Source organism: Hyla sarda, chromosome 1 (assembly GCF_029499605.1).
Source record: "Hyla sarda isolate aHylSar1 chromosome 1, aHylSar1.hap1, whole genome shotgun sequence".
In the NCBI taxonomy this organism is placed as follows: Eukaryota; Metazoa; Chordata; class Amphibia; order Anura; family Hylidae; genus Hyla; species Hyla sarda.
In genome coordinates, this window is record NC_079189.1 from 129,157,309 (window position 1) to 129,183,904 (window position 26,596).

The window sequence follows — 26,596 nt, forward strand, 5'->3', positions numbered from 1 at the left end:
AGTCGGCGCACGGCGGGGACCGAAATTCCCATGGCCGTACATGTACGTCATGGGTTCTTAACTACTAGAGTCCCATGACATACTGGTACGACATGGGTCCTGAACAGGTTAACGTATTAATAGGATTTACCAAATGAAACAAAAGGGTTCACATATTAAAGTATCAGTACCAGTATCAGAAATCTTTGGTAAAGTGAAGTTGTAGTAACATTAACAAAGGAAGACCTGATCCAATCTCATGGATGTAAAATAAAAATCTATTGGTCTTGTGTCTACAGCTCCTATGCAAACCTATGTTTCCATGGTAACAGACAAACCATCTGTCCCCTAATTCATACTAGCTCACTAATATATGTATTTTGTATATTTCTGCAGCACTTGAAAAATAAAAGACAAAGGGCCAGATTTATCAAAAATATGTGAGAAAATCTGGAGAGATCCCCCCAAATCACAGCTCAGCTTCCATATCATAACAAGCTCTGGTAATATCTGTTTGTGAAGACTACCTTCCCCTTAATCTGCGTATTTGTATTTTTTTTACTTTACTTTTCTGTGTTTTACACCACTTAAACGTTTTCCCATTTAGCTGTCAATGCTGACAGAAACAACCCCTTTCATTATAAAAATGTGAAAGAGCTTGTGAAATGGCGTCCAACCCAGATGATCGACTGAGATAAAAGGCCTGGACTACAAGTTGGCCATTTATAAAACCACCATGACTGTGGTTCAGATGATTGCCGAGACTGGATCTTCCAGTTATGTCACCATGGGTTGTCCGCCTCAGGGTGTAAAAAATATAAAATTAAAATAAAAAATAGGCTTTCATTCACAGACAGTCAAAAATACTGAAAATAATGGGGGAGATTCAACAAAACCTGTCCAGAGGAAAAGTTGCCGAGTTGCCCATAGCAACCAATCAGAACGCTTCTTTCATTTTTGAAAAGGCCTCTGAAACATGAAAGAAGCGTTCTGATTGGTTGCTATGGGCAACTCAGCAACTTTTCCTCTGGACAGGTTTTGATAAATATCTCCCAATGATTTTAGTTTTTCTTCAGCCTGTAAGCCCATGATGCCAAGTTATAATACTGTAATATGCTTCTATTAGGCTGCATTCACACCAGATTTTTCAACACAGTTCCCGTATCAGGTTTTTGATGAAAAAATGATTCCTCAAAACTGGACTAAAAACTGTATCAAAGCGGGTATACAAATTTTAATCTGTATACGGTTAAAAAAAAAAAAAAAAAAGATGCCCTGTTGCATCCGTTTTGTAAGAAAAAAAACGTATACGTTTTTAACTTTTCACTCCATTATGAATAAAGTTTCACTTGTCTGATTGAAATTCCGAGGAAAAAAAAAAACTGTGCAAAATCAAAAACTGGATGGTCAAAACCTGATGGAACCGTACGCACATACGGTTCTGTACGGTTCCCATTGACTCCCAAGTTTTAAAAAAACGTATACGGTATAATACAGTTTTTTCACCCGGACCAAAAAACGCGGTAGGCTACGGTTTTGGTTACAGGAAAAAAAAACTGACAAAACCGTACAGGATGCAATACAGACACAACCTGATGCATCTTTTGGCATACGGTTTTCAATGGAGAGTCAATGTATACTGTCCCATACGGTTTTCACATTGAAAACATAAGTGAACTGTATTGAAAAAACATGGTGTGAATGCACCCTTACCTCAGTGTGGCACTTTGTCCCGTTTTCATGCACAGGAGCCACACCCGGAAGGGATCTCTTATCTATCTATCTTTCATCTTATTATATCATATAGCAACGGAGTACCCTTTTAAAGGGGTATTCCGTGATTTAAAAAAAAAATTTTTGACTAGGCTACAGGGGCTGTAAAGTTAATGTAGTTCATAATATAGTGTGTGTGTAGCTGTGTTTTATAGTGGTCTTGCAATTCTTCTGTGATTTTTGCCCCTACATTTATTTTTAACAGCATACAAAATTACTGTGGTCTTAGGTTGCAGTGTGGCCCTAGACATTACATCACTAGTCAGGTGATCAGATGGAGCCTGTCTTTGCTTTAATGGGTGGAGCGACCACGGGATGGGAGATCATTCTGCAGTAATTTTCAACAGCTGGAGGCACCCTGGTCAGAAAACACTTGTCAATTGCATTGGAGGTAGCACAGGAGTGTTTCAATGGGTGGGGTGGCTGATGTGTGGGAGGGAGAAAACTGACGTCACACTCACAAAGGTATTATGGAATTTTTAGTTTGAGAGAACGAACTCTAGCAGGAAATTGCCAGTTCCCAAAAAGCTAGCCACAGCATTATGGTAATCTCACAACATAGCCATTTAGCACCAAGATGCACGGATCCTCCCTAAGCATGTCCAGAACTATCTGGCAGGTACTTAATAAAATGCCTTTATGGCAGATGATAAGGAATATCATAGCTATGAAAGGGTGTTAGGGATGTGGAAATCCTAATGCCAGCCTGGTACATGCAGTTCCAGGCCACCAGGCGGGTGAATTTTTCTTTCAGCACTGCTTCAGGCTAGCAGGGCTGGACCAACAACCCCCTCTGATTTTAAGATGGCTGTGTCCACGGTGTATGGAGCAGGCTCCTGACTCAAGCCCGCTTCATACCTGGCAGACTTCAGCTGATTTCAGTAGCTGGGGGGGGGGGCGCTAACGGCTAGCATGTGACGATCGCCTAGGCCGCCTATTAACCCTTTAGATCGCCGCAGTCAAAGCCAACAGCGGCATCTAAAAAAGGTACCTTTTAAACATTCCTGGTGGTCCAGTGGGGTGAAGTTTAATATAATTTATTTTAAAAAAAAGTTTTTTTTTTTAAATTAATCCCTTTCATATTAAAATGTTCACATCACCCCCTTTTCCCACAAAAAATTGCCCGAGCTATTAAAATATAACATATATCCAGTACGGTCAATGAAGTTAACGTAAAAAAAAAAAAAAAACAATCATATCCGAGAAAAAGTAAAAAGCGATTAAAAAGTCTGATCAAAATGGTACCAATATAAACAGTAGATTATGAGCATGCAAAAGAGAAAGGATGCTCACGGCACTCGATGCGCTGACATCAAATTTCTTCTTTATTAAATATAAATAAAGAAGAATAAAGAAGAAATTTGATGTCAGCGCATTGAGTGCCATGAGCATCCTTTCTCTTTTGCATGCTATGAACATTTGCTCCTGCTCTGTTGTCACTGAGCACCGAAAGACTGACTTTGGGATTGCGGCTTTTCACGTCTCGGCACCTCTCCAGGTACAGGTGTTACCTTGTGGGATATCGGGCAGTGCCACCCTGCATCTCTATTTGGTTCAGTAGATTATGAGCCCTCATACAGCCCAGTAGAAAGTAAAAATAAAAATGTAATAGGGGCTCTCAAAATGTAAAAAGTTTAGAATTTTTTTTTAAAATTAGTAAAACATGACAGAAACTAAACAAATTTGATATTGCTGTACTGTAAAGTATCAAAATAACATTTAAGTCTGACCACAAGGTGAATGGTGTAAAAAAGAAAAAACACAAATTTGCTAATTTACTTTTTTTTTTTCAATTTCACCTCACAAATTATTTTTTGTTACAGAGCATAAGTTATGGAAAAACTAAAGGAGGCATTATAATTGGTTCTGCAAAAAAGAAGCCCTCAAATTGGTCTGTAGATGGAAAAATAAGCTTTCTGGCTATTATAGGGCGAGGATGAAAAACAAAAGCGCAAAAACTAAAGAAATAAACTAATTAAAGGCCTTATTTACACACTAATTTGGTTGAAATTATTTTGTGTACCAGGACAAGTAGATTTTCATGAGGGCCATGTAGATTGTGCTCTGTTTTAGTCCCTTGGACAAGTATATATACACACTATAAATACTTATAGCATACTATAATATTTTTATTTATTTATCTTTTATTTCCACACCCCTAAGTGTTTAGGTAGGTGGTACATGTCACAGAGACATCCACATGAATGCTAGGACTCAAGGTTTTCAGACAGAACATTGCCCATGGCACCACAGCATCCTTGCCAGCTTGCCTTTCTCTCACGGTTCATATTGGTAGCATCTCTTACCTCAGGTAAGAAACATATGCACCTAACTGTTCACATTATATTAAATAGGGCTGCAATGATAAATTAATAAAAACATAGATTATGGAAATAGTTGTCAACAATTTCCATTGTCGTTTAGCTGTTGAGTCTACACTGTCATTTTGCCCCTGAAGCAGGCAGCGACTACTGACCACATGCTGGAAATAGGCCAGGGAAGCAGGCTACAGCAGGATCCAGGCTCCTCCTCCCCTGCAGCATGTCTCCAGTTCATAGCTTCTTCCTGCAAATAACTAATCTCTGTACTGTATCCACTTCCCTCCCTTCCATTAACTCTTGCCTCGTCCATTTATGCCAGTCTCTGCCATATAGATGCATAGATGTACTTGCAATAAAGTGACATCTCATTAAGAGGACTAACCAATATCACTTTCAAAAGTGGTTTTCTCAAAGAATATGCTTATTATGCATTCACAAGCCACGGTCAAGAACCTCACCTGCACATTTTCCTCAGTGACTTTAATTTCCGCAGTGTAAACGTAATCTACAAGCAATTTTAGCGTCCAGCCGTCTACCTCTTTTATCCGGACTCTCTTAGCTCGGCTTTCACTCATTTCACCTATGAGAAAAAAAAAAAGGAAGGAGAAGCAAAGTATAACATTCATATTATTACTAATGATAGTTTTGGTAAAAGTATTTAAAACAGTGTTGTGGAATAAGTTAATATAGAACCAACAGAAAAAAAAAAAAACATGTATCAGTAACTTACAAACACAAGGGCGCATGTACTATGTAACAGTCCAAAGATCACGCAATTGCTGTCTGTCCCTGTCACAATGCAGCATGTGTAGCTTAAGCCCACAAGACATGTAATCATATATTACAACACATCACTACTTTCTCTGTGCTCTGCAGTAAACATTTACACATTAGGATAATACATTTCATGGGAATTAAATATTTTAACATTTGTGTATTATTTCATCTTTAGCCTACAGTGCAGATTCTGTTGTGTTTGATTGGGTACCAGGCATATTGCTGCATGAAGCACCAAAGTAAAGCAATACCCTGTGGAACCCATGATAAATCAATGAGCTCTGTCAATGTTGAAACTGTAACAGATCTGATACTCCAAACAAAAGGAAGGGTGGGACTAGCACTGCACAGCAGACTCACTAAGTAAGTGAATGAATGGTGAGTGAGGGTGGGCTTACTGATTACCTAGGACACGCCACTTCCTAAGCAGTGGATATCAGAATGAGTGAGCAGCAGAACAGAGGAATTTGTGAGCCAAATACAGAAGCTAAACACATACAAAAGACATTTAAAAAAAAATAAATGCATGACCTAGAGAGACATAAAAGCATTTCTGTGATATGACAGGTACACTTTAAAATATAATACAAAATGTATTCATACTTCAGTCCTTGCCCCACTGGACTATTAAATAAATCTTACAGAGGTTGCTGGTCAATACTGATGCAGGTGGATATTGTACATGTGCAGAAACACTGGGCTTAAAAAAAAAAAAAAAAAACTAGAGAGGTTGCCAACAGTGACCACAATCTGGCTTGAAGTATGCGATGGCATACTTACAGACAGCTAGGGGAGGGCTTTTAAGCTGGAATTCGGTTGGAGGCACTACTGCGGTGTAAGGGCTCTGGCAGATAGGCCTGGCCTAATCACTGGTTATACTTTCTAGCACCCCCTACTATATCAAATAAGAGGTTGGGTGAGTCTGCCTACAGCCTCAACAGGTACACTGTTTATGGCTTAACATGGTGGTGGTATATCAATACACATCATGGAAATTGGTGCTCACAGCAGACCCCCTGATGCTTCCCTTACCACACTTTTGGTATGCAAGGTCTGGGGAAGGGTCAGGACTATGCTTGGCATAAAGGGATACACTAAATTTACACCTCTGTGGCAAAATCCTGGTCTGCTAGACTCTCTCTTTCCCTGATTCTAGGTTTTAGAAGAGGAGACAGAGTCCATTACCTTTATCACATTCTTCTGGTATTTCATGGCGATATAAAAGAACTCTAACACTACTTTCATGAGCTATTTCCTTTGTTGGGGGAATCGGGAGGGAGATCTGGGACACTTGTCAGAGGAGGAGTGGGGTACAGTTTATGTCCCATACTCCATTTTTATCTTTCTGAGCACAATAGTCTACCACAGCTGTTACACAGAGGATATAAAACACTGGTGCTTCTGCATATGCTTGGTCTTCAACCCGATTTCAACAATCCGCAGCGTGGTCATCCTGGGGGTCATGACAATGTAGTGTCTTCTGGAGAGAAGTACTCTTGCTCATTCGTACAATATACTGGATTTTATTGCCATTGAGCATAAACCATGCTGGCTAGGTCTTATATGTTGTGGTAAGGAGAACTCTGGGGCTGAACTTGGGGTTATGCATCTATTGTATCAAGCGAAACTTATAGCTCAATACTGGAAAAGAGAAAGTTTTCAAACCTATGTCTGCTCGGGTCTCACTCGTTCATGTGAAAAGCATATTTATGAAGAAAAGATAAGGCCAGGCATAAGTTTTGAATGGTGTGGGGCCCGAGTGCAAACTTACAGACTGGGCTTGGATGAACCTTAAAGGGGTACTGAGCTGGAAAACATTGATTTATTTATTTTTTAAATCAACTGGTGCCAGAAAGTAACAGATTTGTAAATTACATCTATCTTGGCACAGGTAATTTTACTCATTACTCCACCAGCATTTTTCGGCTGACTAGTGTAGTGTTCAATGTTGACTGACTGCATCTCTGCCCTACTTCTGTTCACCTTGAAAGTCGACACACAGGGAATTGGATTCACAATGCACTCGAGACAGTTTTGATCTGAGTATGGAGGGGTGGGTTGTTTCTCTCTTTGTATATGTACAATTGTAAAAATGTAATAAAAAAAGATGCGATTAAAAAGAAAAGTGAGGTAACTGGATGGAGTAAACAAGTACTTTAGTTTTCTTAGGGTAGTTTCACAAATCCAGTTTTCAAGCATGTCTTTGAAGCCAAAGTAAAAAAAAGAGTGGATGGTAAAGGGGGTGGAGATGTTATTTTTTATTTTATCATTGTTTTTAATTTACTTCTAGTTTTGGCTTCAAAAACTGCACATGAAACCGTCCTTATGAGGCCCAATGTTCCATTATAAGAAGAATATGGGAAGTAATACAACCTTAAAAAAAAAAACAGATTCTCCGTTGGGAAACTCAGAAAACCCTTCAGGGCATCTAATAAAATTCCCAAGGAACATTATGTGAATAGCTATCCATTAATATAAAAACTAAATAAGTATATTCAGCTGCTTTAGAATATGTCTGAAAACAGTCCAACTGTTATGCCAGTTGTATACCACAGCTATCTTAGCAAGATTTATAAATTTCAATGGGAAAAAAAAAAAAAAATTAAATAGAGACTTGTCCAGTGAAAAAAAACTGTATAAGCTTGTAAAGATACTATTTGACTATGTACAGTCCATTGAAATGCATAGATGCAGCAAAGGTATACTGTGGTATACGTCAGCATACTGAATGGTTGGTTGGTTTTGTAACATACAAGTGTATGCCAGCTTTTAGAGGTCAACTTGGCCTTAGGCATTGACTTACAGTGTTGTTGGGGATATTGTAAATTAAAAAGCTTTACTCCTAAAAAGGAAGAAAAATCTCTGCATAACTGATAAAGCAAATGCTGTTCTGCTTGTATATAGTACAACAGTTTCAATAGGTTCCCCAGTTTAAAGAAAAATAAAGGAGGGAGTAGACCTAAGGGATATCCACACCTGAGACCATGCCTTCACCATGCGAAACTGCCAACTCAATTAGGCCTGAATAAGTATTATACGATTGCTAAGGGAAATTGTTCCCAAGAGAATATCCTTGCTTAATAACTCTTAATCATGATTATCATGAAAAAGCTGTGTGTTTTAACATGCTCTAACTTTTCAAAATCTCTATTTGCATTTAGGAGGCTGAAATTCCATGCTGACACAGCTGACCGGTGGATATAGCGTAGGCAATACTCTGTGGTGTACTGGATTCCAGGCTCTTACCTACACTGATACCAGAGGTGGGATTAAGATCCAGAAGCTGCAACAGGCTTCATGTCCGGTGTCTTCCCATGGAGCCCTCTCAGGCACTAGTGCGACTGCTACCTCTGCACCCAATATATATTTGCTACTATGTATCAGTCAGGGGCAAGTAAACAGTATATGAAAGAGTAATTTGTGGGGGAAAAATAAATAAATCAGGATGTCAAAGCTACACAGTAAAGAGGAAACTGACAGCAGGGTCACCCATTCTAACCTGCTGGTACTGGGTAACAGTATGGGTGATGCCGATTTATAATGTGCTTTTATTTTTTGTCTAGGCAGCGCATGTTTGGTGCAGCACAAAAAAAATGCATTAACTTTCTCAGTAGCAAGTGTGGGATCCCATGGGACATGCAGCAAAGCACTTTATAATATACAATGCTCAAAAAAATAAAGGGAACACTAAGGTAACACATCCTAGATCTGAATGAACTAATCGTATGAGATACTTTCGTCTTGACATAGTTGAATGTGTCGACAACAAAATCACACAAAAATTATCAATGGAAATCAAATTTATCAACCCATGGAGATCTGGATATGGAGTCACACTCAAAATCAAAGTGAAAAACACACTACAGGCTGATCCAACTGTGATGTAATGTCCTTAAAACAAGTCAAGATGAGGCTCAGTAGTGTGTGTGGCCTCCACGTGCTCATATAACCTCCCTACAATGCCTGGGCATGCTCCTGATGAAGTGGTGGATGGTCTACTAAGTGATGTCCTCCCAGACCTGGACTAAAGCATCCACCAACTCCTGGACAGTCTGTGGTGCTACGTGGCGTTGGTGGATGGAGCGAGACATGATGTCCCAGATGTGCTCAATCAGATTCAGGTCTGGGGAACAGGCGGGCCAGTCCATAGCATCAATGCCTTCCTCCTACAGGAACTGCTGACACACTCCAGCCACATGGGGTCTAGCATTGTCTTTCATTAGGAGGAACCCAGAGCCAACCACACCAGCAAATTGTCTCACAAGGGGTCTGAGGATCTAATTTCACGAAACTAACGGCAGTTTGGCTACCTCTGGCAAGCACATGGAGGGCTGTGTGGCCCCCCCCCAAAGAAATGCCACCCCACACCATTACTGACCCACCACCAAACCGGTTATGCTGGACAATGTTGCAGGCAGCAGAACATTCTCCACGGCATCTCCAGACTGTCACAAGCAAGCACACAAGCACAGACTGTCACATGTGCTCAGTGTGAACCTGCTTTCATCTGTGAAGGACACAGGGTGCCAGTGGCGAATTTGCCAATCTGTGTGTTCTCTGGCAAATTACAAATGTCCTGCACAGTTTTGCACAACCCCCACCTGTGGACGCCGGGCCCTCATACCATCTTCATTGTTTCTGACCATTTGAGTGGACACATGCACATCTGTGGCCTGCTGGAGGTCATTTAGCAGGTCTCTGGTAGTGCTCCTCCTGCTCCTCCTTGCACAAAGGTGGAGGTAGCGGTCCTGCTGCTGGGTTGTTGCCCCTCTACGGCCTCCTCCACATCTTCTGATGTACTGGCCTTTCTCCTGGTAGCGTCTATGGACACTATGCTGAGAGACACAGCAAATCTTCTTGCCACAGCTCGCACTGATGTGCCATCCTGGATGAGCTGCACTACCTGAACCACTTGTGTGGGTTGTAGACTCCGTTCTCATGCTACCACTAGAGAGAAAGCACCGACAGCATTCTAAAGTGACCAAAACATCAGCCAGGAAGCATAGGAACTGAGAAGAGGTCACCACCTGCAGAACCACACTAATTTACTGCAAGTGTCTTGCTAATTGCCTATAATTTCCACCTGTTGTCTGTTCCATTTGCACAACAGCATGTGAAATTGATTGTCAATCAGTGTTGCTTCCTGGTTGCTTCCTGGTTGCTTCCCGAGTGGACAGTGTGATTTCACAGAAGTGTCATTGACTTGGAGTTACATTGTGTTGTTTAAGTGTTCCCTTTATTTTTTTGAGCAGTGTATGTATTTATGCATATTATTACCTTCTTGGTGCAGTAGTTTTTTTTTTTGGCAATAAGTATCTTGGTATGTAAGGGCTCTAAAATTGCTCACAATGGGAGACATTTATCATTAGAAGTGTACCCTACTCTTTTTTTTGCCGGTCTTTTTTCCTTCTAACTTTTTGCTTAGCAGTGTGTAATTTATCATCTGTGTCTACCTTAGATAATGAATTCCCCGCGGCTGTGCATGCATGTTTGTTTTGCGCAGGGTAGAGACGTTTTGTACGTGTGCTTTTGTTATGCGTACTTTTGCGCCTAGAAATCGGCGTTAGCGCAATATTTTGCGACTTATTACAAATGTCACATATGCTAAATAAGGGTGCAGAGCTGTCTAAATCAGAAAACGGTGTACTGCTACGCAAAACGCTAGGAAACTTCTATTCAAAAAGTCGCATATAAGTCGCTAAATTTACATAACTGCGACATTCAAGCACCAAGGATAGACGGAAAAAAAGTGTATATTGAATGATAAATGTCCCCCAATATTCTAACTAAGATGTGAGTAATGCTCTATAAAGTGGCATCAAGATCTATCTTTACTTGAGATGCCTGAAGACATCTCTAAAACTTTTGTACAGAATACATTGTCTCTGCTCAGTAACTCTGCTGCATTGTGTACATGCTCCTCTGTCTCAGGACATTAAGAACCACAGCGGAGCATTGGCTTTGAAAAGTAATGAGGTTTGAGTTCAGGCAATTGTGTAATATTACACTAGGGTGGGGTCCTGAAAACAGCTGAAGGACACAGGCGGCTGCCAACTGCAGGATTCCAATGTAAGCCAGACTGTAAAAACAAATACGAGAACTTTTCTGGATGAGAAGGGTGGACTCCTGCAGGCAGTGATGCACTCTGTTAAAAAGTATACTGTGTAAAAAAGCATGAAAACATCAAGAGAAGCAACACTAAGGACAGATCACTAAATAATAGAAGAATAGGTGGTGTCTGGCTTACTATCTTTTGGCAGTCACACTTAATGGTCAGGAACCATGGCCAATATCAGCACATTCTTCATAATTCAGTCCCAACCTAGCCACATATTGGATTTAAAGGAGAAATCCATGTTCAAGTTGAAATCTTTACCAATAGTATAATTCATAGACAACAAAATGACGAATAACCACCTAACTCGGAAAAAAAAATTGAAATCACAGGCGGATCCAATTTGTATGAATTTCATCATTGCAACTCTTCATGTGGCTTCATGTGGGTATGGCCCCCATGTCTCTGTATGCATTCCAACAACATTTGTGCTTGCTCATGATTAAAGGAGTACTCCAGTTTACTGAAATTTAAAAGGATAGAGGATAAGTGTTATTTTTCAAGATTTTTTTTTTTTTTTTTTTTTGGGGGGGGGGGGGGGGACCTGAAGCAGATACTTTTTTCTCTGCTAAAGTGCCACTGTGAAGTGTAGAACTGCGCTCCATGCAATTTTGCATTGGCCCCTCCCCTCAGCTGTCAGGATTTCCAAAGATTCATCAAGGGGAGGGTGAAGGCAGAGCTCCTGGATGTAGATTTTGACAGCTGTGAATATCTATGCCCAAGGGTCTGTGCAGCGGCGCTGTGGGAATCCCTCTACTCCTGAGGGAGGTGCATGAAAATTTACGTCCAGGAGCGGGGCTGTGAGAATCCGTCTTCTCCTCCTCCTCCTCACACAGCCCCCTGGAAGTAGATTTTCACAGCTGTCAAAAACGATAATCCGATAATGCCCCGCCGCTGCCCCATTGCCTCCCCCATCCCCGGTTTTATAATTACCTGTTCCCGGGTTGCGGTGGCAGGGCCCAGGAGGACCCCAGGACAGGCAGGGGGAGAGAAGCGGGTGGCGGCAGTGGTCTCTGGCACTGCAAAAGCCGCTGCAGTTCATTGATTTAAAGTGCCCGCTTTAAATCAATGATCTGCAGCGGTGTCGCCAGGGGGGGGTGGGGGTTGGGGGATAAATAGCCGATAACCTATACTGGAATATCGGTATAGGTTATCGGCCCTAACCTCCACAGAGTATCGGCCCTAAAAAAAAGACAACAAACTAAACTGATGAAAACTGAGATGAACTGCTGATAAAAATGACCCACTGAAATTGAATGGGATCAATTCATTTCTATAATTTATACTGTTTTTGTTGCACACAGTCAGCAAAAGCCTACCTAAAAACAAGAAAAAAGATACAGCCTGTAAATGGTAAACCTTCTAATTGTAAGACACTCAATCTGGGCAGCAAAGTCAGAGTGTAAGCACACTTCACATTAGAATGTTAACATTTCTGAAGCCACAGGCATACAAGACATTTACCAGATGACTATAAAAGCAGAGAGCTGGAGAACATTTTCCTGTTAGAAGAAAACATGCAGATTCATATCTTGTCTGCCAGATAAGCACAAGGACCAGTTAACTCCTAATGTGATTTGTCCACAGACCAACAGCTCATCTGCTCAGTTTAGCTCACATACACATCATACATATAGACACATATACACACACTTGCACTTTGGCTGCCCTCCACCCATCTATAACTTTATTCACTTTCATTATAATTTGTCATCATAATGTGCAATTTGCCATAGCAGCAAGCCTGGCAGACGACGAAGACGGCAGATGTTGGTGGGAGAGAATGGTCAGGCACGTTAGATTTCAACAAGCCTTTTTCCTTTGCTCTCAGGAAGATAAACCACCCCAGGCACCTCTGGGCCATTAAATGACTTAATAGCCGAAAGAGTCTTACCAGGTAGGAGGTGTGCCCCTCCCCACCTTTAGCCCTGATTGGATAGTTTCAAACACTCCAAATTGGTAATTCCCAGTTGGCTATTTGGTTATACATTTTTAGCAACCGTAACAAAGGAATACAACAACAAAGAATTGATTTTCTCAAATTGTTATTTTATAGAGAACACTTGTATTTACAAAGACAGGTCAGGAAAGGTCACAGGTGAATGGCAACTTATCTTCTATCCACAGTATAGAGGATAAGTCTCCTAAATGTATCACAGCCTCTCTGGAGGAGGGGGGCATGCTCCAGATGGCACTTGCTTTATTCATTTCTTTGGCTGCGTTGGAGAGGCTGGGCTCCATTTTAGGAGACTATTCCCCTATTTTGTGGATAGAAGATAAATTGTCTTTCACCGGACAACCCCTTTAAGGTAGTGCACATTTACCTAATAGGTGTAATCCTAAGGGGGATGTTAAGAAAAAAAAATAATAATACGGGGCTCAGTTGTGTATAAAGGCTGGGGTGCAAAGCAGTGCAACTACACAATATGCAGATAATACAGACTAGGCGCTGTGGAATATCAAGAATAAATGATGACCCGAGTAATCAGAGCACTCATTTATGCTTGATATTCCATAGCGCCTAGTCTGTATTATCCGTTTTTTTTTTGTTTTTTTTTTTAAATAACAATTTATTGAAATTTTTCAGAAAGCAAATGTACATACATTCATGTCAGGTAGTCATATAGCAAGATCGCAGAAAGTATCTGCGCAGTACAGGAATTCCCTTAACAAAATAAGAGAGACATACATATTTCTAAAATGTGACCATGTCGTTCATGTAGAGCAACCAAGGACTACAACTAGGACAAAACAATGTATCTCATGTCACATTTAGGTCTGTATAATTCCAATCGAAATATAGAGATACCAAATCCAAAAACAAAGAACACAAAAGAACATTATGAAACAATATCATCATATCATACAAGCAAGTAATCACCCCTCCACTACAGCAAGAGCTCCAAGAGTCCCCTTCAGGGACTCCAAAGCATACCATTCAGTCATTCGAAATTTGAGCATCAGATGTCTCCTGTCCCCAGCAGGCATAACTTTTTCAATGACCCAGCAGGCATAACTTTTTCTTCATTTAAGAAAAAACGACTTAGCAAGTTTGTCAGGGTCTTTAACCCCTTAAGGACCAAGGACGTACCGGTACGTCCTTGGTCCTGCTCTTCTGATATAACGCGGGGTTACACAGTAACCCCGCGTCATATCATGGCGGGCCCGGCGTCATAGTGAAGCCGGGACCCGCCTCTAATAGCGCGCAGCGCCGATCGCGGCGCCGCGCGCTATTAACCCTTTAGCCGCGCGCTCAAAGCTGAGCCGCGCGGCTAAAAGTGAAAGTGAAAGTTCCCGGCTAGCTCAGTCGGGCTGTTCGGGATAGCCGCGGCTAATCGCGGCATCCCGAACAGCTGACAGGACAGCGGGAGGGCCCCTTCCTGCCTCCTCGCTGTCCGATCGCCGAATGACTGCTCAGTGCCTGAGATCCAGGCATGAGCAGTCATCCGGCAGAATCGTTGATCACTGGTTTCTTATGAGAAACCAGTGATCAACATAGAAGATCAGTGTGTGCAGTGTTATAGGTCCCTATGGGACCTATAACACTGCACAAAAAAAGTGAAAAAAAAAAGTGAATAAAGATCATTTAACTCCTCCCCTATTAAAAGTTTGAATCACCCCCCTTTTCCAATAAAAAAAAAAAAAAAAACAGTGTAAATAAAAATTAAAATAAACATATGTGTTATCACCGCGTGCGGAAATGTCCGAATTATAAAAATATATCATTAATTAAACCGCTCGGTCAATGGCGTGCGCGCAAAAAAATTCCAAAGTCCAAAATAGTGCATTTTTGGTCACTTTTTATATCATTTAAAAATGAATAAAAAGTGATCAATAAGTCCTATCAAAAATGGTACCGTTAAAAACTTCAGATCACGGCGCAAAAAATGAGCCCTCATACCGCCCCATACACGGAAAAAGAAAAAAGTTATAGGGGTCAGAAGATGACAATTTTAAACGTATTAATTTTCCTGCATGTAGTTATGATTTTTTCCAGAAGTCCGACAAAATCAAACCTATATAAGTAGGGTATCATTTTAATCGTATGGACCTACAGAATACATATCAGGTGTCATTTTTACCGAAAAATGTGCTACGTAGAAACGGAAGCCCCCAAAAGTTACAAAACAGCGTTTTTTTTTCAATTTTGTCGCACAATGATTTTTTTTCCCGCTTCACCATAGATTTTTGGGCAAAATGACTGACGTCATTACAAAGTAGAATTGGTGGCGCAAAAAATAAGCCATCATATGGATTTTTAGGTGTAAATTTGAAAGAGTTATGATTTTTTAAAGGCAAGGAGCAAAAAACGAAAATGCAAAAACGGAAAAACCTCCGGTCCTTAAGGGGTTAAGCGTCTCCCGTGATTCCAGTCCTAAAAGATGCAGCAGAGTGTCTCTCACCTCAGTAAGTGTAGGTACTGTGTCTACAAGCCAATGCCGCAATAAACATTTCACCCCAATTAATAAAGAAATATGCACATCCTTGGAGGCCAGGGTGGTCGACCCTAATACCCCCAAACTCCGTGGAGGAGATCAGGCGACGCGCCAGAGGCTCCAAGGCCAAGTCGAAAAGAAGAGGTGACAATGGGCACCCCTGTCGCGTCCTCTTCTGCAGATGAATCGGCTTTGACAGAAAACCCGGGGTATATACTTTCGCTACCGGGGCACTATACATGGTCTGAATGTACTCCCTGAACGTCCCTCTAACCCCGAATCTGTCCAAGACATCCCCCAGCCAAGTCCAGCTGATGTTATCAAATGCTTTTTCAGCGTCTATAGCCAGCAAGGCCGGGGGAGTCTTGGAGGGATCCTGCCTGCTTGCTATGTCCTGGGCAGCAATAACCGCCCTAATATTAGTAACAGCTGACCTCCCCTTTATGAAGCCCACCTGGTGCATTCCAATCAGTTTTTGTAGGAGTCTCGCCAGCCTATCAGCCAATATTTTAGAAAGCAGTTTGCAATCCTGGTTGATGAGTGATTTCGGCCGATAGGATGACGCGGAGTCAGCGGGCTTACCCAGCTTGGCTATGACTTTGATATACGCCATGTCCCCAGACGGTAGCATACGCTTGTCACTTAGTATAGAGTTAAACAGCAGTGTTAGTGTAGGGGCCACCTCCTCTCCTAACAATTTATAAAAATCTGGTCCAAAGCCATCTGGCCCTGGTGCCTTACCTCTCTGCAGTCCACCGATAGATGCCTTAACGTCTTCTAAAGTAACTGGAGCATTCAAAAAAGCTAGATCTTCCTCAGATAAGCAAGGTAAATCGAGTGACTGCAAAAAGGCACGGCCCTTTTCTCTGTTAAAATCATCTCCCTGATATAGAGTTTGATAATAGTCGCCCAAAATGGCATTTATTTTTTTTAGGCAGCGTTGTTGGTATACCCCAGGCATCTCGCAGGCATCTAATGTCAGTCAGGGGTCTCCACCCCTTCGCCAACAGTTTTCCTGCTTTATTCCAGTATTTTAAAAGTGTGGCATTCCTTTGGTCCCTAAATAAAGCATCAAACCTTTCCTGCTTCTCCAAAAAATCAGACTTGGCGTCTACCCATTTGGCCTTGTTCTCCGGATTAGGAGACTCCAAAAATATAGTGTACGAATCCCTCAATGTTTGCGCTGCTGTCTTAAAGGCTGCCGCTGTAGACCGCTTTTTGTGGGAGACATACGCCATGACCCTTCCCCTTAGTACGGCCTTCGCAGTGTCCCAGAATAGTCTCGGGTCACCTTCATGGTCAGAATTCGTTATCTTATAGTCCATCCACCAGCCAAGTAGCTGCGTTCTAAAATCAGAGTCAGCAGCCATGGCCAATGGGAAGCGCCACAAGATATCCTGTCCTTTGGGGACTACAGGGGTCATATTCAGTAGTACCGGGGCATGGTCGGAAATAATAATGTCTGCTATCTCTACATCCACAATTCTATTAAGCAAGGGAGGGGATGCTAAAAAATAGTCTATACGAGACCACGTCTCCCATGCCGGTGAGTAAAAGCTAAACTCTCTCTCTTCCGGGTGTAAGTGTCTCCACGTATCTGTAAGGGTCGTACAGTCAAGTAAATCAGTAATCCAAGTTTCACCCCCCCCCCTTCTTCGCAGGGATCCCCCTGAGGAACGTCTTCTATCCTCTCCACTAGAGTGTACCGTATTAAGGTCTCCCTTATTAAGTATGTCTCTCTCCCTGTCTCCCTGAATGGTGTCTTGCATGTCTCGGAAGAAAGAGGACTGATTGTCATTGGGTGCATACACACTGTATAAACTCAGGCGCCCCATCGAAGAGTCAATAACAACGTGACACATTCTGCCCTCAGCGTCAATAGTCTTGGAGATAAGTGTGTGTGCGCAAATGACTTTTTAATCAGGATCAGAACCCCTGCCTTCCCATTCACCGCTGGGGAACCATACACCTCACCGACCCACATCTGACGCATCCTAAAAAAAAATCTCCTATCTCTAGGTGCATTTCCTGGAGGAGTGCAACACTAGCTTTAAGTTTATGCAGGTGTCTCAGCACCATACGTCGTTTAGTAGGGGAGCGTAAGCCCTTAACATTCTAGGTTATGAAAGTCATGTCCACTCACATCTCACTGTGCCACTCTGTATAGATCTGGGGACAGGCAACATCTCAACAGTCAGGCACTCCGTATACCATCTCTGTGAATGACCTCTGGTGGAACCTAAGTGAAGAAGTGATGTAAACATAACCCAAAAAAAGCGTAAACCAAGAAAACAAATAACCAGGAGCATGTAACATCCCCCTCCAGTGCCTATATCGTAATGGGCTTCACTTTTTTCGCTGATGGAAACCCGTGGGGCACTGAGCCACTCTATCCTAGCACCCATGGGGACAAAATAAAGAAACTCAAAAAGCTAAATCATCTAGATACATCCCCCCTTCCTCCTCCTCGGGGGGAAAAAAAAAAATAAATAAAACATTCCCCAGTTATATATACATAAATATATATACCGTCACAGAACAGGATGTCAGCACATCTAGCGGAAAATGATACATTACAGACATGAGCTGTGCAGTATGATCCCTAATGTGAGAGCGGAGGGTAGGAATAACCGTTATGCACTGGAACACCCCATTAAAACTTGTTAATAACACATCATATAAAGGACCTTGTTTGGTGCCCATCGTCCTCCCAATGTTTCCGAAAACCTGTAGGTGGAAAATGTATGTTAGGGCATAACCAGAAAGGCACTATGGCTGAGAAACAACCTATAAAAAAAAAGGCACTATTCGTGGCAAAACGACACTCAGAAGATCCCCCCTGAAAAGCCTGAGACTGCAAGAACAGTCTTTCAGTCAGCCACATAAGAGGAAAAAAAAAGAAAAAGAGGGCAAAGTTAGCAAACAGCACTCTCATCCTGTAGGTTCTGGTGAAGATCCGGTCTTGTCGTCCCTTCTGCGCTTTTGTGCCGATCTGGAAGAGGTCTCCATATCTTCTGTGGAGTCCAACAGCACGGCCGCCGCCTCAGGAGTCTGGTAAGAGGAAGAAGATCCGTCCTTCAGGAACACTCGCAAGATGGCCGGGTACTGTAGAGTAAATCGTATCTGTTTCTTTACAAGGCTGGTGCAGATGGGAGCAAAGGCTTTGCGTCTCTGGGCTAGTGGAGTAGAGCGCTTCTTAAAGGTACGGAGGACCAATTCTTTGTCTGTATAGTTGAGAAAGCGGGCAATCACTTGGCGCGTTTTTGCAGAGCGGTTAGGTCTGTTAGCGTCCACCTGTGGTGGGGGGCCCACCCTATGCGCCCTTTCAATCAGGTAGCCACCGTCTAAGCCAAGCGCTTTAGGGAGATCAACAGACAACCGCTTGCCAAGCTGGCTGTGTGGCACCGATTCCGGGAGCCCCACCACCCTCAAGTTGTTCCTCCTGGATCTATTTTCCAAATCCTCCACTTTGTCCTGGAGTGCTTGCTGGGCCTTAGAAAATAAGCGCAACTCCCTTGCCATAGTATCCATCTCATTGTCCATATGAACATATCTGCGCTCCAACTCAATCTGTGAGGAGTGGGTGGCCACCTCTAATTTTAACTGCGCCACAGCTGTGGATATGGAAGACGCTATGGTGGCGGTAATCTGGGGAGACAGCAAGTTCGCCATCTCCATAACAAATTGCTTGGCGTTCATTCCCAGGGGCTGTATCAGAGTATCAATCACCCCGCTTACTTGTGAGTCCTGGGTCATCTGTGGCATCTGTGGCTGCTGCCGCAGCGTCTCCACCTCCGGAGCTGGGCCGCTCGCCGCCATCTTGGGAGCCATGCTGTCCTGTGACTGCGGGCTGTGCGGAGGCTGGGAGGAAGCAATAGTGCCGCAGGTCACAAATCTCTCCATCGGAGAGTAACCAGAGGAGATCCGGGCAGCAGATCACCCTCGTGTAGCAGGTAAACTGGCTGGGTCAGCGGCGAATGTCCGGGGGTAGGACAGAGCTCCCGCGGGTGCAACTACACCATCAGCGCGCCGGAACCGGAAGCCATCCGTTCTATCTTGCTGATGTGTTGGGTCCTTGTGGTAGGACTCCTAACTTACTTACCTGTTGTCCCTTTTTGCGTCTTAAATCATGCCCTATAGCTACATTGTTTATTTCTTCAGAGATCAGGTCCCTGCACATCAAGACATAAAAACCTATCTTTCCAGCTGGTATAGCCATACAGCATTATCCACTGTCACTGTGCTTTTACACTTATTTATCCATATTACATTGATGTTCTCTGGAGGGTGAACGTCTTGCCCCCTCAAGATTTTTTGTATGGTCTCTTGCTTGCTTGTTTTGTACTCATTGGCATACAATAAAATATTAACATGTTTTCTATTGGATATTGTTGCTTTGATGTTTGGGTGCGCATTTTTATTTACAGCGCATAGTGTTTGGTGTTTTTTTAATAATCCTAAGGGGAATCTGCCACCAGCATGACACACTATTTATGTAGGGGGCATTGCACAGGGCTAAGCTGATGAGCAGGAAGAGTGCACCAAGGGGATGGAAATGTCCCCAGTGAATCACAGTACTTCATGTGGTGTAACTCTGGAATAGAAAGAGAAGTCAAACAGCATTGAAATCAGCATTATCTGCAACAGCAGGTTAATGTAGGTGACCCTGGTGACCGATTCCTTTTTAATAGTTTTAGGACCTGACAACAGTTTGGGCATGTTTACAAGGCTAAAATCCAAGCAGATTTCTGCATCCAAACCAGTGTGTTTCCACATGAAAAGTCATCTCCCTTTGACTTCGATAGTAAACACCATTTAGTGACCATACAGCACTAAAAAATACCCCTGCTTTTTAGAATACGGAGTCAAATTATTTTTTACCAAACTAAGTACCATATCACTTATCTGCATGTTTAAATATAGAATTTCTGCAAGTTTTTCTGACTGTAAATAAATCAAAATCCACGGTACACTTTTTACCATGGCTTCCACTGGTATTTTGATGCAGAATTTCCCATGTAACCGAGCCCTTTTATCTTGCTAATCTGGTTACAATGGGAGAAAACTTTTCAGGATGGATTCAGATTTTGCTGCAAATCAGTTGTAGTAAAGCCTTGATGTAATAAATGATAATAAAATCAATGGGATTACATGAAATAAGATGTACATGGCCCTAACCTAGACTGAGTAATTTCTAGACACGTATGGCTTATTTCATTATGCTCCAACACCATAACACAGCTCAGCCGACTGCTCATATCTCTGCTCATAATCTGCTAAGCAAGGTCTAGCTGGAAATAATCAGGCTGGGCACCGGGCTGTTCACGGAGCTCCTGATGATCCAAAGCTCAACACTTCCCTTTTCTAAAAAGAAGTCGGGAGATCTCTCCCTCTACTCTATATGGATAGTATACATGCAGTATGCTAGTTACTGGAAATTAGAATTAATGTCATTTATCAGATAAAAGAAAATGCACTAGTAAAAATATACAAAGTTTCCTTAATTGCCATCTTCCTTTTGAAGATCCCACTCTTTGATAGCCTCTCTAATTTGTGAGAAAGGGAAATGAATATTCATTATCCTTAGATCCAGCAGCACAGGAAGTATCCCAGCACCAACGGAGAAAATAAATTCAATAGAAGCAATGCGGGGGGGAACAACCAGGTCACTGTAGTGTTCGCCTGAACTTCATGCTGCTAGATTTAATTACAGAGCCATTAGAATCCTTTAAAGTCATTGCACACTAATCTCCTCATAACCTCCCGTGTTGGGGCATCAGATGACAAGTCCAAGACTACAGTGATGTTCATGGGGCATGGTCTTCTGTTTACATGATCCAACAAACAAAACTAGCTACATCTGTGCGAAAAAAAAGTTTGCCAGTACTGCAGAATTATGGCAATTTACAGTCAATACATTAACCACATGTACAGGCCATGAAAACAACAATGACATGCGGGGACATGGTCTAAATATTGGGACAATTAGGGCACAAACAACAAACCCCAGGGGGTAACAGGGGAATAATCAATCAACAACTTTAGGGGAAACCCCCAAAGGGGTACCCTAAACTAGAAACCCCCCAAAAATAAATTTAACTTAAATGTTGTTAAAATGAACTGATAAAGTGATAATGATGCGACAGAAGAGTATATATGTATGTGCTAGTAGAATCCCTGCAATTAAAATATTATACACAAGCCAGCGTCCTGACAGCGTTTTGCTGCCTAAGCAGCGTCAGAGGACTGCCGCCAGGGATTCTACTAGCACTCAAACCTTTCTAGTATCTCAGTAGTGGCCATACCAGCAATTGTGTCATATACTATCTAGAGATTTCTCTCATCAGTCATTAACATATGTGCTTGTTAGACCCGGTAATTTTAATCAGTGTGGTACATATATACTCTTCTGTCACATTATTATCACTTTATCAGTTCATTTTAACAACATTTAATAAGTTAAATTTTAAATTTATTTTTGGGGGGTTTCTAGTTTAGGGTACCCCTTTGGGGGTTCCCCTAAAGTTGTTGATTCATTAGGGCACAAAACACAAACTGTGCTGATTTTGGACTCAAAACTGCAAGGGCTTAATTTCCATGGGAGATGTGGAAAGAAAAAATGATGCTCGGGAGAAGCGTGGGAGAAGATTGGACAAATCACTTGTGCCTGGTTCTGCCTTGAGCTCCACCAATATTAAAGGGAGCCTAAATAAAAACGTCCCTAACAAACCACAACAGAAACGGTACAAAAAAAAAAAAAATGCACAGCAAGTTCTGTGCGGATTTCCATTTTTTTTAAAGCAGTTTTTGGTCTGTTAATGGGGCAACGAGTTGACTTTGCTCTCAAATTGTACTTTTCCCATAATATCTAATCCAATGTACAAAAGTGAGTGTAGTTTGGATAAAATTTCACAGGAAGCTGTAATGAACCAGACCGCTGTACTAGAGGCTATAAAAAACCTGAATGGATCAGTACCAGCAGAGTAAAGTCTTGTTCACATACGTGTCGTAGACTCCATCCAGGGCCAGAAAATAGAGTCAGACATAGATCGATTCCATGGACTTTAATTGGTTCCCTCTGGAGCCCATTCATTTTGCAAAATCTGACCAGACAGTACTGCTTGGAGCATACCTTTGGTCAGCTCAGGTCCTGCCTATTAAATGGATTTTGTGATCGCACTCCCCAAATGAAGTTCCAAGACAGATAAACCCAGAGCAGTTCTTCACTCTTGCTGACAAGCTGTAGTAGTTCTGAAGACAAAACCATTTTGTTGTGCCAGTTTAGCATCACTGTAAGAACTATTAGTAGGTCCTTACAAGTGTCATAAAATGCACACTGGACTGGATTGCAAAGGACAATTGTTATACATTAACTCTACATTAGTCTTTGCCTGATATTTAAGAAATATTAAATGCATAAATCGTGGAGGCGGAAAAAACTAGAACATTACACTGTCCAAGGAGCACCACAATGCAAATACACAAGCAATGATGCCATAAGATATGAACACCTCAATAATACACATTGCTAGGTGACATCAATGGATCAGTTGTGTCCAGTTTCTTCCACCTTATTCCTGTGATAGCTGACGGAGTCTAGAGAGAGTAAACACTGGCACCGCACCACACCCCTGTGCAGTGCAGGAAGTCATAACGGGAATAGTACAGTGCATAGAAAAGCTATCCCCCAGAAGGAAAGCTGGTGTACATTAAGTACAGTACTGAGCGATTATTCTAACAGTCAATTTTGAAATAGAGACTCTGGAACAAACGGAATAGTACCTGTAAACATGGCATGGAAGTAAGGACTGCATGCTGCCAGAACCACCTTGTGAGCCGTTATCTCCACATCTTCTGCTACAATTGTCACATCACATAACAAATTCTGGCTGTAAAGAATAAAACAGGAATGATACTAAATAGCAGATCAATACATTTAATACACATCTATATAGAATACCCCTTAATAGTCTATTCACACAGTATTCTGTGCAGATTTGATGCGCAGGATTTTATGCTACAGATTTCAATGTAAACTAAATGAGTGAACGCCAAATCAAATCCTGCGCCGGATACTGTACGTGTGAATAGACACAAAGGGTGTAATCACGCATACAGTATCGTGCCCATATTGGACGCGCAGGATTTAAAGTTGCAGATTTGATGTGTTCAGTCATTTAGTTTACACTGAACTCCGCAGCATAAAATCTGGACACTGTACGTGTGAATACATCCTTAGGGTAAGTTCACACGTACGCAGATTTGATGCACAGGATTTTATGCTACAGATTTCAAGGTAAACTAAATGACTGCGCACAGCTTCTAATCTGCAGTTACAAATCCTGCGCATCAAATCTGCGCAGAGGTAACTCATTGAAATTAATTTTTGCTTTTGCACTACTTATGGTAAAAAAAAAATATATAATTATATAATTATATATATATATATATATATATATATATATATATATATATATATATTTATATATATATATATATAAATATATATTTCTAATATACTTTGTTAAAAAAATAAATAATAATATGTTTTATTTGTGCTTAAAAAAAAAGAGCTCAAGAGCACATTTTCCCCCATCTTATACACAGACTTAGGTCCAAACACAAAGTGCAGCCTGGAGTGCTGAGGGGGGGGGGGGGGGGGGGGTCCAACCTCATCCAATCATAGCTCCTCTCACACTTAACTGCCATATGTTGTTGGTTGGACACCCCCCCCCCCCTCTCAGCACTTCAGGCTGCACTTCCTGTGTTTAGACTTCGGTCCAAAATTTGTATGAGTTGGGGGAAAATGTGCTCGAGCTTTTTAAGCACAAATAAAACATAGAAAACTTCTTTTTAACCAAACTATATTTGAAATATTTTTTATTTACCATAAGGAGTGCAATAGCAAAAATTAGTTTAAATGAGAGTGACCCTTTAAAGTACGTTAACACATACAAGATCTGCAGCACATTTTGTGCAGCTTATTTTGCTACCCATTAACTTCAATGAGTAGCAAAATCCGCTGCAGAAAATATACAGCAAAAATACGCAGCAGATCCTATACGTGTGAACGCACCCTTAGGGTACATTCACACGTGCGTATTTTTGCTGCAGATATTGCTGCCCGTTGACTTTAATGGGCAGCAAAATCTGCTGAAGCAAATCTGCAGCAGAAAATACACACGTGAACAAACCCTTCATTTCTGCTGCAGATTTGCTATAGCATATTTTGCTACATATTGAAGTAAATGAGCAGGAAATCTGCAGAAAAAATATGCACACGTGTGAACATACCTTTAGAGAACAACTTTGGCCACCTACTGTTTACACCGCTCTCTACACTGGCATGCTGTACAATTAGAAGCCGCTGTGCTGGGTACTGCAGATTCAGTCTACTCAAATGAAAGACAGATGCAATAACAAGAACAGATGCTACTAAAATCTTGACAGCTTGACCTAGTGTAAACAATATACTGCAGCAATATATATAGTAAGAATAATGTGGAAGTAATTGTATATGTCTTACACCTTTTAGCTGATGTGTCAAGCATATTTTCAGCCATTTCAAATTGCAAATCTATTCGTATAATGACTTGATAATGCAGCCTACATTTTCTATTACTCCTCTTGCTTTGCAGAGAGAGGGTGTGGTGTCTGATTATTGCACCTTTTCGTCTAACTAGACTGCTGCTACTGGAGGTCACCCAGGCCAACTCAGACACTAAGATAGGTTGGGGTCAGTTCACACTACATGCAGTTTTCATTTGTTTCTTATTTAAAGTGTTTTTTTTTTTTTGTTTTTTTTTTTTAGAGAAATCTTGCCATCAGGTGAAAGCCTGACCTATTATCACAATTAAATTGTTTTATGAAGATTTAATAGAGGTTAACCAGTATCAAAAAACGCATTCCCTTTCCGTAGGATAGGAGATAAGTGTCAGACCGCAGAGGTCCAACCACTGGGACCCCCCGCCCAGCACCTTGGCTGTATGCATCATTGGAGTGTGTAGACCATGGCACAAAGCTGTAGCTCTATGCATCTCTCGCGTATCTCTGGCTAATGCTGTATCTCTGCCAAAGAGATACATGGAGGGGGTGTGTCTGTCACAGCTTCCTGGGGTGGTCGACACACCTCCATTTATAAGTAGGCTATGTATTCTCCATTGAACCTACACACAGGGCTACCCAGTGACAGCCCTGTGTGTTCAGTCACGTTGGCCCCACCTCCAAACCTCACTCAACTGCAGGGTAGCCCTGTGTGTATGCTCAATTAAGAATACAGTGTATTTCCCACGGCACAGCAGATTTTGTGCAGTGTGAAATGATACCCTATAAGTGCATTGTTACCAGGGCCGGCCCAAGAAATTGTGCTGCCTGGGTCCAAGAGTGAAATGCATATTCAAGAGCTCCACAACAATGCAACTCGCGTTAATCTGCAGTATTAGTTTGTCAGCATAGTTCCCCCACATTAGGTTGTCAGCAAAGTTCCCCCACATTAGGTTGTCAGCAAAGTTCCCCCACATTAGGTTGTCAGCAAAGTTCCCCCACATTAGGTTGTCAGCATAGTTCCCCCACATTTGATTCTAAAGTGTCCGCTGCGCTATTAGGCAGCTCGGGCTGTGCTGGCGCCGCTTTAGAACAATGAGCGGAGGTGCAGTGGCAGGGCCGGCCTGACCATAGACCTAGGTGGCACATAAATTTTAAAAAGGGGGCAAAGTGTCGCCCCTGAAAAATGCTGCCTGGGACCAATGGTCCCACCAGGTCCCATGGTAGGGCCGGCCCTGATTGTTCTAGTTTATTAGCCATGTTCACACAGTCAAAATCATGTGGCCTTTGATGCGAAAACTGCATTGCATTGAAAACCCCATGGATTTTGCTTCACAAACCACACATTTTTCTAAGTTTCTTACCACTGAAAAACAAGGGACATTTCAATTCTTTGCCAGGGATAGGGGATAAGTTAAAAGGACATCTGCAGTGCAGGATAGAGCATAAGTGTTTGATCGCAGGCGGCCTGAATGCTGGGCCTCCTGCAATCTCCTGTACGAGGCCCTGGCTCTCCGTGCAGGAGGCGCATCAGCTGCAGCAGGATGCAGAGGTCTCCATGTATCTCTATGGGAGAGGCGAAGATGAAGCCTTAATCCAGAGAGGAGAGGTCGACGAAACTCGCATTAGCCATGCACAGCTGTGGCAATGCC

At 42.0% G+C, this 26,596-nt stretch overlaps 1 protein-coding gene and 1 long non-coding RNA gene across 6 annotated transcripts in view; one reads left to right on the forward strand and one right to left on the reverse strand.

Annotated features, from left to right (window-relative positions):
* LOC130358288 (uncharacterized) overlaps positions 1 to 11,431 on the forward strand; it is a 128,812-nt gene extending 117,381 nt beyond the window's left edge. The window contains exons 3-6 of one of the 2 annotated variants that reach the window (XR_008889451.1): positions 376 to 482; positions 3,916 to 4,063; positions 8,012 to 8,113; positions 11,298 to 11,431. This is a non-coding gene — a long non-coding RNA (uncharacterized LOC130358288). Of the gene's footprint in view, positions 1 to 375; positions 483 to 3,575; positions 3,741 to 3,915; positions 4,064 to 8,011; positions 8,114 to 11,297 lie in introns of those variants that run through there. The other variant, XR_008889452.1, reaches the window with a different exon arrangement.
* KLHL2 (kelch like family member 2) overlaps positions 1 to 26,596 on the reverse strand; it is a 223,970-nt gene that overhangs the window by 104,569 nt on the left and 92,805 nt on the right. For all 4 annotated transcript variants that reach the window (XM_056561229.1, XM_056561221.1, XM_056561215.1 and 1 more), the window contains exons 3-4: positions 23,184 to 23,290; positions 4,532 to 4,653 (exon numbers count right to left, since the gene is read on the reverse strand). In XM_056561229.1, the coding sequence (XP_056417204.1) occupies positions 4,532 to 4,653; positions 23,184 to 23,290 (229 nt within the window). The remainder of the gene's footprint in view (positions 1 to 4,531; positions 4,654 to 23,183; positions 23,291 to 26,596) is intronic.